Here is a 14,220-nt window from a genome sequence, read left to right as displayed (position 1 = left end):
TTTGCTTTATCACACCTCAGATACAGAATTTTGCTTTTTCTCTCTCTTTTTTTTTTTTTTAACAAACTGAAGGTTCATTGCAACCCTGGGTCAAGCAAGTCTATTAGCACCAATTTTCCAACATTATCTGTTCATTTCGTGTCTCTGTGTCCCATTCTGATACTTCTCACAATATTACAAAATTGTTTATTATGTCTATAATAGCGATATGTAATCATCGATCTTTGATGTTACTACTGTAATTGCTTGGGAGCACCACGCATCTCACCCAAAAGAGACAGCGGATTTAAAGGTGTACGTGTTCTGATTACTCCACTGATGGACAGTTCTGCCATCTGTCTCCCTCTCCTTGGGCCTCTCTATTCCCTGAGACACCAATATTGAAATTAGCCCAATTTCACTTGAATACTTTGGACCTATAAAGGCTCTAAGTGTTCAAGGGAAAGATATAGATGCACACCTCTCACTATAAGTCAAAAGCAACAAATGATCAAGCTTAGTGAGGAAGGCACGCCTAAAGCCAAGGCAGACTGAAAACTAGGCCTCTTGTGCCAAACAGCCATGAACACGAAGGAAAAGTTCTTGAAGGAAATTAAAAGTGCTTTCCAATGAATACACAAATGATAAGAAAGCAAAACAGCTTTCTTGCTGATATGGAGAAAGTTTTGTGGTCTAAGATCAAACCAGAAGATCAAATCAGTGACAACATTCCATTAGGTCAAGCCTATACCAGAAAAAGGCCTTGTTGTTTAGTTGCTCAGTCCATGTCCGACTCTTGGCCACCCCAAGGACTGACTGTAGCCCGCCAGGCTCCTCTGTCCATGGAATTTCCCAGGCAAGAGTACAGGAGTGGGTTGCCATTTGTTTCTCCAGGGGACCTTCCTGACACAAAGGTGGAAACAGAGTCACCTGCGACTCTCATGCTTGGCAGATGAATTCTTTACCACAGAGCCACCTGGGAATCCCCAAAACCCTAATTCTCTTCAGTTTTATGAAGGCTGAGACAGGTGAAGAAACCTTCAGAAGCAAATTTTGAAACTAGAAAAAGTGATTCATAGAGTTTAAAGAAAGAAGCCAAAAAAAAGAAAGAAAGAAAGAAGCCATCTCTACAACATGAAAGTGTAGGATAAAACAGCAAGTGCTAATGTAAAAGCTACAACAAGTTATCCAGAGGGTCTAAGATAACTAATAAAGATGGCTACACTAACAACAGATTTTCAGTGCAGAAAAAGACTTTTATTGGAAGAAGATGCCATCTATGATTTTCATAACTAGACAGGAAAAGTCATGCCTGACTTCTAAGTTTCAAAGGACAGGCTGATTCTTTGATTAGGGGCTAATATAGTTGGTGACTTTAACTTGAAACCAATGCTCATTTACCATTCCAAAAATCCTTCCAAACTATGCTGAATCTACTCTGCTTCTGCTGGTTTAAATGGAACAACAAAGCCTGGATGACAGCACGTCTGTGGACAACATGATTTACTGAACATCTGAAGCCCACTGCTGAGACCTACTACTCAGGAAACAATCCTTTGAGAACATTATTGCTCACTGACCATACATCTGGTCACCCAAGAGCTCTGATGGAGATATACAAGGAGATTAATGTTTTCGTGCCTGCTAGCAAAAGAACCATCATGCAGCCCATGGATCAAGGAGTAATTTCTAACTTCAAGTTTCAGTACTTCAGAAATACATTTCATAAGGCTACAGCTAACACAGATAGTGATTCCTCCTCCAATGGATCCGGGGAGAGAAAACTGACAACCTTCTGGAAAAGATTCACCATTCTAGATACCATTAAGAACATTTGTGGTTCATAGGAAGAGGTCCAAATAATCAACATTAACAGGAATTTGGAAGAAGCTGATTTCAACACTCACAGATGACTTTGAGGGGGTTCAAGATTTCAGTGGAGGAAGTAACAGGAGATGTGACAGAAACAGCATGAGGATTAAAAACAGATGTGGAGCCTGAGGATGGGATTAAATTACTGCAATCCCACATACGACCCGAACGGATAAGAAGTTACTTCTTGCAGATGAACAAACAGAGGTTTCTTGAAATGGAATCTACTCCTGGTGAAGTTGCTGCTATGAAGATTGTTGAAATGGCAACAAAGGATTTAGAACGTTACATAAACTTAGTTGATAAGGCAATGGCAAGGTTTGAGAGGATTGACTCCAATTCTGAAAGTTTTACTGTAAATAAAATGCTACAGAGAAATCATTCATGAAAGGACGAGCCCATCAATGGGGCAGACGTCATTGTTTTAGGAAATTATGGGGACGTCCCTGGTCGTCCAGTGGCTTAGGCTCCACACTCCCAATGCAAAGGGTCCAGGTTTGACCGGTGGTCAGGAAACTAGATCCCACATGCCACAACTAAGACCTGGTGCAGGCAAATAAATATTTTTTAAAGAAAGAAAGAAAAAAAATTGCCACATCCACTCCAATCTTCAGCAACCACTACCTGATCAGTCAGCACCAACAATGCTGAGGCAAGACCCCCCAGCAACAAAAAGCTGACAACTTGCTAAAGACTTGGATGCTGACTAGCATTTTTTTTTCGCTGTTCTGTGCAGAATTCAAGATCTTAGTTCCCTGACCAGGGATTAAACCTGTACCCTGTGAAATGGAAGCTTGGAGTCTTAACCACTGGACCACCAGGGAACTCCCTAGCATTTCTTTGAAAGTTGAAATATACTTGATTTACAAATTGTGAACATTTTTTAATTAACATATGTACATTTTTTAAAGCATAATGCTACTGCATCCTTAATAAACTATGGTTGGGCTTCCCTGGTGGCACTGTGGGTAAAGAATCTGCCTGCCATTGCAGGAGACCCAAGAGATGTGGGTTCAATCCCTGGGTTGGGAAGACCCCCTGGAGTAGGAAATGGCATCCCATTCCAGTATTCTTGCCTGGAAAATTCCATGGAGAGAGGAGCCTAGTGGGCTACAGTCCATGGGATCGCCAAGAGTCAGACACACGTACTTCACTGAGCACACATGCACTTCACTTCATCGTGTACACATAATTTTTACATGCACTAGGTAACCAAAAAATTCATGTGACTTACTTTACTGCAATATTTACTGTACTATGATGGTCTGGAATTGAACCTGCAATGTCTCTGAGGTAGGCCTGAATTATTACTTTTTTAACTGATGTATGTAGTTGATTCACAGTATTGTCAACATTGTGTTAGTTTCAGATGTACAGCACAGTGATTCAGTGTGTGTGTATACACACACACACACACACACATATACACACACATACATATATACACACATGTACATATATACACACATACACACATATACATACATATACATATATACACATACATGCATATACATACACACACATACATATACACACATACACACATACATATACATATATACACACACATACATATACACACACACATATGCATATATATATATATATATACTTTTTCAGATTCTTTTCTCTTACTGCTGCTAAGTCACTTCAGTCATGTCTGACTCTGGGCGACCCCATAGACGGCAGCCCACGAGGCTCCCCCGTTCCTGGGATTTTCCAGGCAAGAGCACTGGAGTGGGGTGCCATTGCCTTCTCTGTATACTGAGTATAGTTTCCTGTGCTATACAGTAGGTCCCCACTGGTGACCTATTTTATACACTGTAGTGTGAATATGTTAATCACAAACTCCTAATTTATCACCACACCCAAACTTTCCCCTTTGGTAACCATAGGCTTTCTATATTATAAACCAAATGTTTTCTATACTTAGTATGGTAAGTATGATAAGCTTATCAAGTGAATTAAATCATACTTCACTTAGTATGACAATCTCTAGATCCATCCATATTACTGGAAATGGCAATATTTCATTCTTTTTTATGACTGAGTAATATTTCATTGTGTATATACAGGTCTTTGGTGTAGCTCAACTGGTAAAGAATCAGCCTGCAATGCAGGAGACCCCAGTTCAATTCCTGGGTCAGGAAGATTAACTGGAGAAGGGGACAGATACCCACTCCAGCATTCTGGCCTGGAGAATCCCATGGACTGTATAGAATGGGACACGAAGAGTGGGACACAACTGAGCGACTGTCATTCACTTCAAATAGGCCTTCATCTGTTCCTCCATCAACGCATTTAGGGAGCTCCCATGTCTTGGTTAGACGTGCCTGCATTAAAGGTCTGATTCCCAGTGACACTCACTACTCACTAGCCCTGCCTTACCGGTCCCCAGCTCAGGCACTAACTCAAGGCAGAGCAAGGAGGGAAACCAACCCTCCACCCAGACCATCACCTCCTTCCTTGAACTTCCCTTCCAGGGTATTTATAGCATTCCCGAGCCTGTGAGAAGCGGTCAGGCTCTGGTTTCAGATGGTAACCACCTCACCCAAGTGTTTTATGCCTTGAATGTAAAAGGGAAGTCACTCAGTCGTGTCCGACTCTTTGCGACCCCATGGACTGTAGCCTACCACACTCCTCCGTCTATGGGATTTTCCAGGCAACAGTACTGGAGTGGGTTGCCATTTCCTTCTCCAGGGTATCTTCCTGACCCAGGGATCAAACCTAGGTCTCCCGAATTGTAGGCAGACGCTTTACCATCTGAGCCACAAGTTTTATGCCTTACGTAAGCCTAAAAACTCCTTGCCGTCTTCATCCCCTCCAGAAGTCCATTGCTCAGAAGCAAGAGGATTGCTTAGGAAGGGAGAATGAAAGGCCAAAAGCCAAGATGACAATGGAAAGGAAGCAGGAAAGGACAGAATACCTCAGTGATCTCCTGGGGCAAGCAGTCTGCACAGCTCTGGAGGACCTTGATGATCTTCTGGTGGTGTGAGGGGTTCTCTGCAAAGCAAATTTCCAGCTGCCGAAGAAACTTGCGACTCTTCTCAAAAGCCTGCTGCTCTTCAAACTACCAGAGTGGAAAGAGGGCAAAAGAGGAGTCATCTATGCAGCCTGAGAAGCACTTGAGGGCTCTAAGCATAAAAACCAGGAAAAATGTGCTGGAGGCATAGGGGATGACAAGGCTCTGGTTTACAACGGTGATATCTTTTTTTTTTCTTTTTTTTTTTTTGCCTCACCACAAAGTTTGTGGATCTTAGTTCTCCAATCAGGAATTGAACCTGGGCCCCAGCAGTGAAAGTACCAAGCCCTAACCACTGGACTGCCAGGGAATTCCCTGTAAGATCTGGTTTTTTTTTTTTTAAGACCCTAGCATCTATCTACTTTGGGTTACGGGGGTCTACCAACTCAAGAAAACTAAGATGTAAATGAAAGATTTAAGAGTTACATATCTCAAGTTGCTTACAGTTTTCAAAGACGGTGAGATCAGACACATGCCAGTTTACAAAGTATTTTCACATATGTATTCATTTGATCCTCATAATGATAAAGAAAAAATTATGTATAATCATCCCATGACCATTTAAGTGCTTTAAGACTATCAGGCTAATATAATAACAATATGAAAACAATAATATAATAATATTATATCCATTATTCCTGTGACAAGAAACCCAGAACTACTGGGATATCCCTCAAGTTCAGACACTTATTCTCCAATATTTCAAATATTATGTAACCACCAGGGCCTTCCCAGACTACTGTGTATAAAACTGCAACATTAAAAAAAAAAAAAAAAAACTGCAACATTATCACTATAAAGCATTAAATATACTTTACTGTTTATAGCTTTTATCACTTTTATAACATATAACACCTGACTTTCCCCATGAGAATATAGGTCCATGAAGGCAAGAATTTTAGATTTATAATTATTACATTTCTAGTATCTAGAACTCTGCCTAAAACAGCAGGTTCTCAATAAATATTTGTTGAATGAAAGCCTGTTTTGCAACAGTGAGGAGCAAAGGGTTATGAAGCACCTAAGGTCTCCACTGGCAACAATGGTCAAACCCTTCACTCTACATGGAAAGAAAAGGAGAGAACAGGAGCTGGGAAGACCATCCCTTGAAAAGGAGGAGGCTCTTGTGACCCTGGACTAAGGGAAAGCTATCTACGGAAACAGCCAGGCGTCTGGAACGGTCCTGATCAACACTACCCACGCCTAGTCTTGCTCTGACCCAGGGATCTAGTGTGTGGTCTTTGCCCCCCTCTCTACTTACTAATCCACAGGCCAGTGCTTGCTCAGGTAACAGGAAAGCAGCAAAGTCCTTCAACAGCTGAGGCCAGTCTTGGAGCAGAATTTGCAGGCTCTTGTACAGATCCACAGCTGTCTGCCTCTGAGTGCTTGACTCAAATTCATAGATGACCTGAAGGAAGTCTTCATACTTTCCAGGGATATGCTGCAGGGCTTCTCGGACCTATATGAGAGGACTTTCAATCATCCAATCCCCTTTCATTGGGCCCCAAGAAACGATGGGAGAAGGAGGAAGAGTTACTGTTAAAGAGCTCCAGATTATCCGTCAGAGGTTATTCCTCTGACAGGTCCTAAGATCTGATGATTAATGGAAGCCACAAGGCCATGAGCAAGGCAGAGCTCTTTTTCTGACAGTGAGGAGTGGAAAAATTTCCATTTTCCAGGGACCACAGTGCTACCTGCAAAATGAGGTAAACTTTTCTCTAGCTCACAGCCTGGACCTCTCCTTCCAGGTTTCATCTCCATGTTGAAATAGATAAGGAGTGCTTGGTACATATATTTCAGCATGGTATCATTGAGGGTAAGTAATACATAAATTAGGAATGTTAGGAAATTATCAGGAATAAGAAAACCCATGATTATTATTGCTAGAACTCCACTTGCTGGGGGTATAAAGAATTAGGTGGTTACCAAAAGAATGAGATAGGGACCACTGCGAAAAACACGCAGGTTCATGACTCTAAAGATCACTAAGGTCCACTTTCTGGTCAGTGTACCACATGTTGTTCCTCCGAGGCCAAAGGCTCAGGTAAGGTCCTTATTAGTCTACTCTCTCAGGGATGATGGTGAAATCACCTTTCCCCGGTTTCAGGGCAACAGAGGGGTAGTATGCTGGGCAGGAATAATAAATCGGCCAAAGACTGAACTCAGTGTCCTTGTGGTTTCACTCACACAGTTCTTTTGGTATTTCCAGGAAAACAAAGGTAGAAGCATAGAAGGCTACTGTGCAGCCTGAAAGGCAGACTTCATTTTAAAAACAGAGGGGCTGGTAGGAACAGGAAGCAGCATTTGCCTACCCTGCTCAGATAAGCCTGAGCAAAGGCCAAATCCTTCTGCTCCCGGAGTGGATCTCGCTCGAGGATGTCCTCGTCATACAGTAACAGCAGCTTGGAGGTGTCCTTGCTGGCCCGGGCCCGACTGCCCCGCTTGCTGCGAGCGCGATGATTACTCCGGCCCTTTCCTGCAGCTTTGATGCTCTCTCCTTAGGATACACATGAAAACAACTGTTTCTCTGTCCCTGCAACCTCTGCTCTTCCCAACTCATCAAATGCACCCTCCCCATCAACTCCCCTAATCATCATTACATAGTAATCTGGGAGAAAAGCATCAACTGTTGATGACTGCATCAACTGGGATGATAATGAGCTGCTTAGCTACTACATATTGAACACAGAAGTCTAAAGAGTGAGTGTGGTCTGATGCTGGGCTCTCAGGGATTATGTCCTGGTGAGGAACAAGCAGCACTTTTTGAAATAAACATAGCTCTTGACCTAATACATAACATGTGAATTAAGAACCAGTATAAAAACCTGCATAAACAGAGTACAAATCTAGCAGCTGATATGCTGACAGCAGAGTCAAATTTTAAATTTCTGAACATCTCTTCTCTGCAATGGTAGCAGGTTAAAACATTTATTTGGGAGAAGGGTGACTGGCAGGCGGGTTCCAAAGGATTTCTTCTGGGAACTGGCACCTGTTTTATAAGCTAGCCACTCTGCGCATGTCCCTGGGTCAATGAGGCCTCCTGAGACCCGCCCCCACTCAGACCCATCCTACTTACCTGGTGGGGTCCTGCTGGTCTCCACTTCTGGAGCAGCCTTTGGGGAGGCAAAGGTGGCAGGAGGCTTCTCGGCAGGGTCTCCGATGGCTTCGTCCATCATTTCATCCTCCTTCTGCAGGTTTTCCATTCCTTCTGCTTCTTCTTCCTCTTCTTCCTCAGGCTCAGAATTCTCTTCCTGGGAGTTCTCTTCCTCAGACTCCCCCTCCTGACTCATGCGCCTTTCAGATGCAAGCCAAGTCAGTTTCTCCATTGTTTCCTGCAAACCCCCCAAAGAGTGTGCATGAGGGCTGTAACAGCCCACCACGGGCTGACTGCACAGGGTTTTTCAGAAGGAACTGAGGCTAATCAACCGGTGAGGGAGAGTGAGAAGCGGATGGGCTTTAGGGGGTGATTGGGGTTTTTTGGTTTTGTTTTTTGGCCACACTGTACAGCTTGAGGGATGTTAGTTCTGTGAAATGAAATATTTTTTGCCGTATTGGGGCAAAAATGTCACAGCTATCAGTGATTCATGGCTTCCTAATGTGAATGAGGGCTCTCAAAAGTGAACACAAGGCCTACGATCCAGAAGATGCCAATGCCCGGTGACTGGTGAGGAACTGGAGGGGAGTGGGTGTCATGCAAGAGCAGCCAACCACCATCCTTGCCACCCTTTTAAGGTGACAGGAAACAGGATTTGGTCCCAGATAGTCAGGTGCATATGAAAGCAATGAATTCAGTGAGCCCAGAGACTCCATCTTGCCACACATAGAAGAACACTAAATTCCTTAACTTGACTTGATATCTGGTTCTCCTTACTACTTAATAATCATCTTTGATGTTTAGACTTCCTACCCTCTTTGTTGCAAACTGTATATAGCCTGACTCCCCCTCCTGCTTCTTCAGAGCAGTTTTCTCAGAGAACTGAGATGCTGCCTCCCAAGCTCAGAATCCTTTATATTCCCACCAAATAAAATAACTCTCTACTTTGAGGTTGTGATTAATTTTTTAGTCAACAGTTTCCTGACCAGAAATCGAACCCAGTTCCGAGCAGTGAAAGCACCAAGCCCTAACCAATGGACGCCAGGGAGTCCCTGAGCAGATGAGTTTTGAAAGGTCTCCCCTGAAGGTAATTTTCCTTTGCCAGGGTCCATACTTATGATCCTTTTTCTTTTTTTAGTCATTTAAATTGTGCTCAGGAGATGCAATTTAATGTTTAAATTAGTTTAAATCAAATATAATATGTAACGTTTAACTCTTTCCCTTTCCTCTCACCTCAACTCCCAAACTATGCTCCATAAAATATATTCAAAAGTCAAAAATGATTTTACAACTATCTCTAGTGCAAAAAGCAAGCCGGTGGCCTATCAATAAATTAAATCTATTACTGAATCCACAAAATATTGGAGAAGAGTGCCCAACTCTCACCTGGAGTTCTGGGACAGAAAGTACAGATTCCTCAGAAGCTGATGACATCTCGTCTTCCTCATCCTGGGTAAGGTCATCAAAGTCCTCCTCTTCCTCTTCCTCTGGCCCATCCTTCTCTCCTGCAGTTTCTGGTCCTGCTGGGGTCCCCACTGACTGACCATCAACGCTGGATAGGTCTTCGGGCTTCCCCAGGGGGCTGCTAAGCACCATTTCAGGGTCAGTGGAGAAGGAAGCGTCCCTTGGGGACCCTTTGCTCACATCTCCTGAGTTTCCTTCCCCAGGAGGCTCCTGAGAAGCCGAAAGGGCTTGAGCTGCTTGACTCCTCTCCTCCTCTTGTAGGCCTGCCTGTTTCTTCCCCTCTCTAGGCCCGCTTGACTCCCCACTGGGGAAGCCAGTGTCCAACTCCACAGAGTGTTCTTCTTTGATTTCATCATGGCTGTCCTGCTCTAGGGATCCACCACAGGTGTCCTGCCCAGGGTCTTTAGGTTCCGTCTTAACGATTTCCTCTAAATCCTCAGGGCAAGTGTGCAGAGATTCCCGGAAGCCCTGAGGCAGGGCTTCAGGGGCCTGCCTCCCCTCCTCTGTTTTCACAATAGTCCAGCCACAGGCACTGCTCTCCGACAGCTGCCCCTGGCACGCTCTGTCTGGAGCCGGAGGCCCTGGGCTGTGCTCCTCTTTGGGGAAGACAGCAGCACACACAGGAGACGGTTCCCGAGGTTCTAATTTGGGTTCCAGCCCTTGAAAGGCATTTCTCCCCTCAGCCGAAGGACAACCTGTGTCCACATTCACTGGGGCTTTATCTTCAGGGGTGGATGGTACAGAGAGATTCACAGAGGTGCCAGAGACAATTAAGGGAGGGATGGAGGAGGCCACAAGGGGCTGGTTCAACGCACAGGGGAAGGCAGTAGGGTTGACCAGCAGGGTGGTGATGGGGATGGTCTGAGGACTCCGGGCCACAGCTGCACTGACAGGCTGCACCATGTTGCAGCCGCTGCCGAGGCTCACAACCTTCACGGTCGTGGCGGGAACAGTGAAGAACACGGGCGCAGGGTGGATGAGAGGGGCTGGCTTCAGACAGAGAGAGGCCTTGGGTCCCTTTCTCTTGGAGGCTCTCCGTTTCACACATGGCTTTCGAAACTTAGAAGAAGCAAGTGAAGGCAGCATTAGCTTCGGCACAGGGGCGGAGGAGAGCAGGGTCTGCGGCTCAGGCAGAGGGAAGCTGGTCCTGGCCTCGGCAGCTGTAGCTGGCAGTGCTGCTGGAGACTCAAAACTGTCCCCGCCGGGGGCCCCCAGAGGAGGGCCACCTGGCACTGCCTGTAAGACCGTGGCTGGCTGGATCAGGGGAGGAATCCGGACCACCATCTTGCTTGGAGGGGCTTCTGAGTGAGCTGATCTAGCTGGTGTCTTCCCAGAGCTGGAGCTAGGCTGGAGAGAGGGGCTGGGTCCGAAAAAAAAGGGCTTCAGGGTGGAGGACCGCTTCTGTCTCCAAGCCTTCCTAGAAAAACGGTTGGCAACTGGCTTCAGCTTCAGGACTACACCCTTAGGCAGTAGCAGTGGATACCGAGTTTCACTCTCCAGTTCCGAGCTGCCTTTTCCCAGGCCTGGGTCTGAGTTGATCTCAGTGGTTCCGGTCACATTTCCTGCCTCTCTGGCACCACCAGCTATGTGCCGCAGTTCCTCCTGGATGGACGGCAGACTGGCCTAATGGGAATAAGAACACTCAGATATACCTCACACCAGAATTAGGTAAAAATAACTAGGCTTTCTAGATATTAGGTGGAGAAGGCAATGGCACCCCACTCCAGTACTCTTGCCTGGAAAATCCCATGGACGGAGGAGCCTGGTAGGCTGCAGTCCATGGGGTTGCTAAGAGTCGGACATGACTGAGTGACTTCACTTTCACTTTTCACTTTCATGCATTGGAGAAGGAAATGGCAACCCACTCCAGTATTCTTGCCTGGAGAATCCCGGGGACGGGGGAGCTGGTGGGCTGCCGTCTATGGGGTCGCACAGAGTCGGACACGACTGAAGTGACTTGGCAGCAGATATTAGGTGCCTTTACAAGACAGTCTTAAGACATCTTTTAAGAAGGATTTTTCTGCAGAATAGCAGATATTTCTAAGAAGACTATATCCCAATTTTACACGCTAGAAACTCCCTGAATTTCCTTTAAGAAACTATCATGTTAACCACTATTTTTAAAAGGTTAGAGAATCACCGGTGGGGGAGGGAGGGAGGTGGAGAAATAGGAGAGGAAAGGTGACGGAAGATTTCTTAAGTCCTAGTTCTACAGCTAAAGCAGCAGAGATGGAAAGCAGCCCTTCCTTGATGTTCTTGCCGGGCTTATGGTGACCTTCTGCTCCCGACACACTGAGGAGGAGTGCTGTACCTTTAACCAGAACGGAAGCCGGTGCTCCTCCCTCTCTACAGGCGGCTTCCACTGATGCGGCTGGATCTCTTCACAGCACTTCATTAAGATGGGCAGCTGTTTGGTCTTCTTATAAAACTGAGTGTGAAGAAATAAATAAAGGAAAAGTCACATTCCATCTAGAAACTGCTCTCATCAGGTTGGGGAGTGTGGTGGGCAGCAGTCTGAGAAACATACACACACACACAAATAGCATATACTGACTGCTCTGTATTTCAAATTAAGCTAATCTCCAATTAATAAATATTTTATCATTACTTAGTATCTTCTAATAAGCTCTATTCTGGTCACCAGAAAAGTTCGGGTCACAGAGAAAAGGGAGCGGATGGTTAGAGTCATGGAAACTTTGCTCCTCTCAGCAGCTGCAATGAGAGTGCCTCATTAATCCTTATCCTGACCACATGGAAGCTTCCTTTTAAGCAAATAATGGTGCAAGAAATATTGGAAGGGAAAGAAAGAAGAACAGAAAGACTGACAGTTCCATTTTCAGAGTGAGCTTACACTGACAATAAGCACTAGGCACTGTGTTACAAGCCGAGCATACAAACAAGGAGGCAATCCCTGCTCTCAAGGAGCTCACAGGTAGTGGAAGAGACAGTCAAGTACAAATCAATGATGAGGGACTTCCCTGGTGGTCAAGTGGTGAAGGATCAACCTTCTAGTGCAGGGGACTAGGTTCAATCCCTGCTCAGGGAATTAAGATCCCACATGCCTCAAGGCAACTAAGCCCCTCACCCACAACTACTGACCCTGTGCTCTAGAGGCCAATAGCAGCAACTATTGAAGCCTGCATTCCCGAGAGCCTGTGCTCCACAAGAGAAGCCACCGCAATGAGAAGCCTGTGTGTAGCAACTAGAGTAGCCCCCACTCAACACAACCTAGAGAACAGCTCACACAGCAACAAAGACCTAGCACAGAAAAATAAATAAGTAAATTATAAAAGAAAACAAACAAAAAAACAGGCAGATTAAACACATCCATTTGTCTCTATTCCCTCTTGAATCCCCATGAGAACAACAGATAGGAAATTTTTAAAGATAAAAGTCTAAAAGGAGAGCTATCCCACAGGCCTCTGCAACCAGCTATTAAAGAATATTCTAAACAACAACAACAAAAGCTATCAGATATTATGACAGAAGAAGTAACGACTCACCTCAGCAGAAGGGTTAGAAAAAAAAGATGAAATAATATCCCAGAAAATACAGCAAGAAGACAGAGGGATGGGAGAAAAGAAGAAAGATAAGATGAGAAGACCAGCCCGAGGGGTCTACCATCTGACCACTGAGCCACAGAAGGAGACAGCAAATCAAAAGAAGGGGAGGAAACCAGCAATGCAAAATTCAAGGACATTTCCCAACACTGGAACCTGTGAGTTTCCAAACTAAAGCTTATCAAGTAACTGGCATAATTAGTAAGACCAGACACATAGTAAGGTATATATAATGAATTTCAAAACACTGAGGAAAAAAGAAAATCCTATGTACTCCTAGAAGAAGAGAAAAAAACACGTGTCATATAAAGGTTCAAGAGTCAAAAGAACATCAACTTTCAAAAGAGCCAGTCCTAGAAACGAGAAGAAAATGGAGTCCTTAAATTGTTCTGACCAAGGTGATTTTCAACCTAGAATGTTAAACCCACTGAAGTGGGAGAAAAGAACACAGACATATTTCATACTTTTAATTTTGAATAATTATAGTTTCATTGACAGGTCTTATGTACATTTGTTACAAAGTAACAATAGTTATATATAAAAACTAGGTATACAGCACAATAGCCAAACTAGGAAACTGCATCAGTCAAGTCATGTCATGATACACCATGAACACAAGCAATATAAATCTAAAAATTTTTTTCTCAAAGATAGGATGTGCTCCACTAAAACAAGGCCAAAAAGTTGTGGGATTCAGAAATAAGAGGATCCGGACTTCCCTGATGGTCCAGAGGCTAAGAACCCACCGGACAAAGCAGGGGACACAGGTTCAATCTCTACTCCTAGAACATTCCACATGCCGCAGGGCAACTAGTCCCACGCCAATGCTTCCGAGCCCGCGTGCTAAAACTACCGAAGCCCGCATGGCCTGCAGTTCGTGACCTAAAACAGGAAAAGCCACTGCAGTGAGAAGCCCACACAACACAACTGCAGGGTAACCCCAACTCTGCACAACTAGAGAAAAGCCTGTGAAGCAACAAAGAACCAGCACAGCCAAAAAATAAATAAAAAATATTTTTAAAGACAGAAAGAAGAAGATCCAACACAAATAAGAGGTGAAATGAAACCCCAGGAAAATCGTGAAGAAAAAGCCAGAGAAGACATTATTAGTGCAGCAAGCCAAGAGAGCAGCATGGGTAAAGTGGAGCAGGATCAGAACGCTCTGGGGACTTCTTCAGGAAGATGAAGGTGACAGCAGAGAACCTAAAATACCTGAAAACGCTGAA

The 14,220-nt window shown here is 44.6% G+C and overlaps 1 protein-coding gene across 9 annotated transcripts in view; it reads right to left on the bottom strand.

The window, feature by feature from the left end:
- The window catches only part of LOC136144509 (GON-4-like protein), a 90,347-nt gene that overhangs the window by 5,073 nt on the left and 71,054 nt on the right, over positions 1-14,220 (bottom strand). For 8 of the 9 annotated variants that reach the window (XM_065902429.1, XM_065902422.1, XM_065902416.1 and 5 more), the window contains 6 exons: positions 11,746-11,862; positions 9,357-11,057; positions 7,953-8,208; positions 7,189-7,373; positions 6,138-6,335; positions 4,781-4,924 (listed from right to left, as the gene is read on the bottom strand). In XM_065902429.1, the coding sequence (XP_065758501.1) occupies positions 4,781-4,924; positions 6,138-6,335; positions 7,189-7,373; positions 7,953-8,208; positions 9,357-11,057; positions 11,746-11,862 (2,601 nt within the window). Of the gene's footprint in view, positions 1-4,780; positions 4,925-6,137; positions 6,336-7,188; positions 7,374-7,952; positions 8,209-9,356; positions 11,058-11,745; positions 11,863-14,220 lie in introns of those variants that run through there. The other variant, XM_065902464.1, reaches the window with a different exon arrangement.

The sequence above is a fragment of the Muntiacus reevesi genome, chromosome 1, assembly GCF_963930625.1.
Source record: "Muntiacus reevesi chromosome 1, mMunRee1.1, whole genome shotgun sequence".
NCBI lineage: Eukaryota > Metazoa > Chordata > Mammalia > Artiodactyla > Cervidae > Muntiacus > Muntiacus reevesi.
Note: the sequence above shows the minus strand (reverse complement) of the source record. Positions and strands in the feature narration are given on the sequence as shown.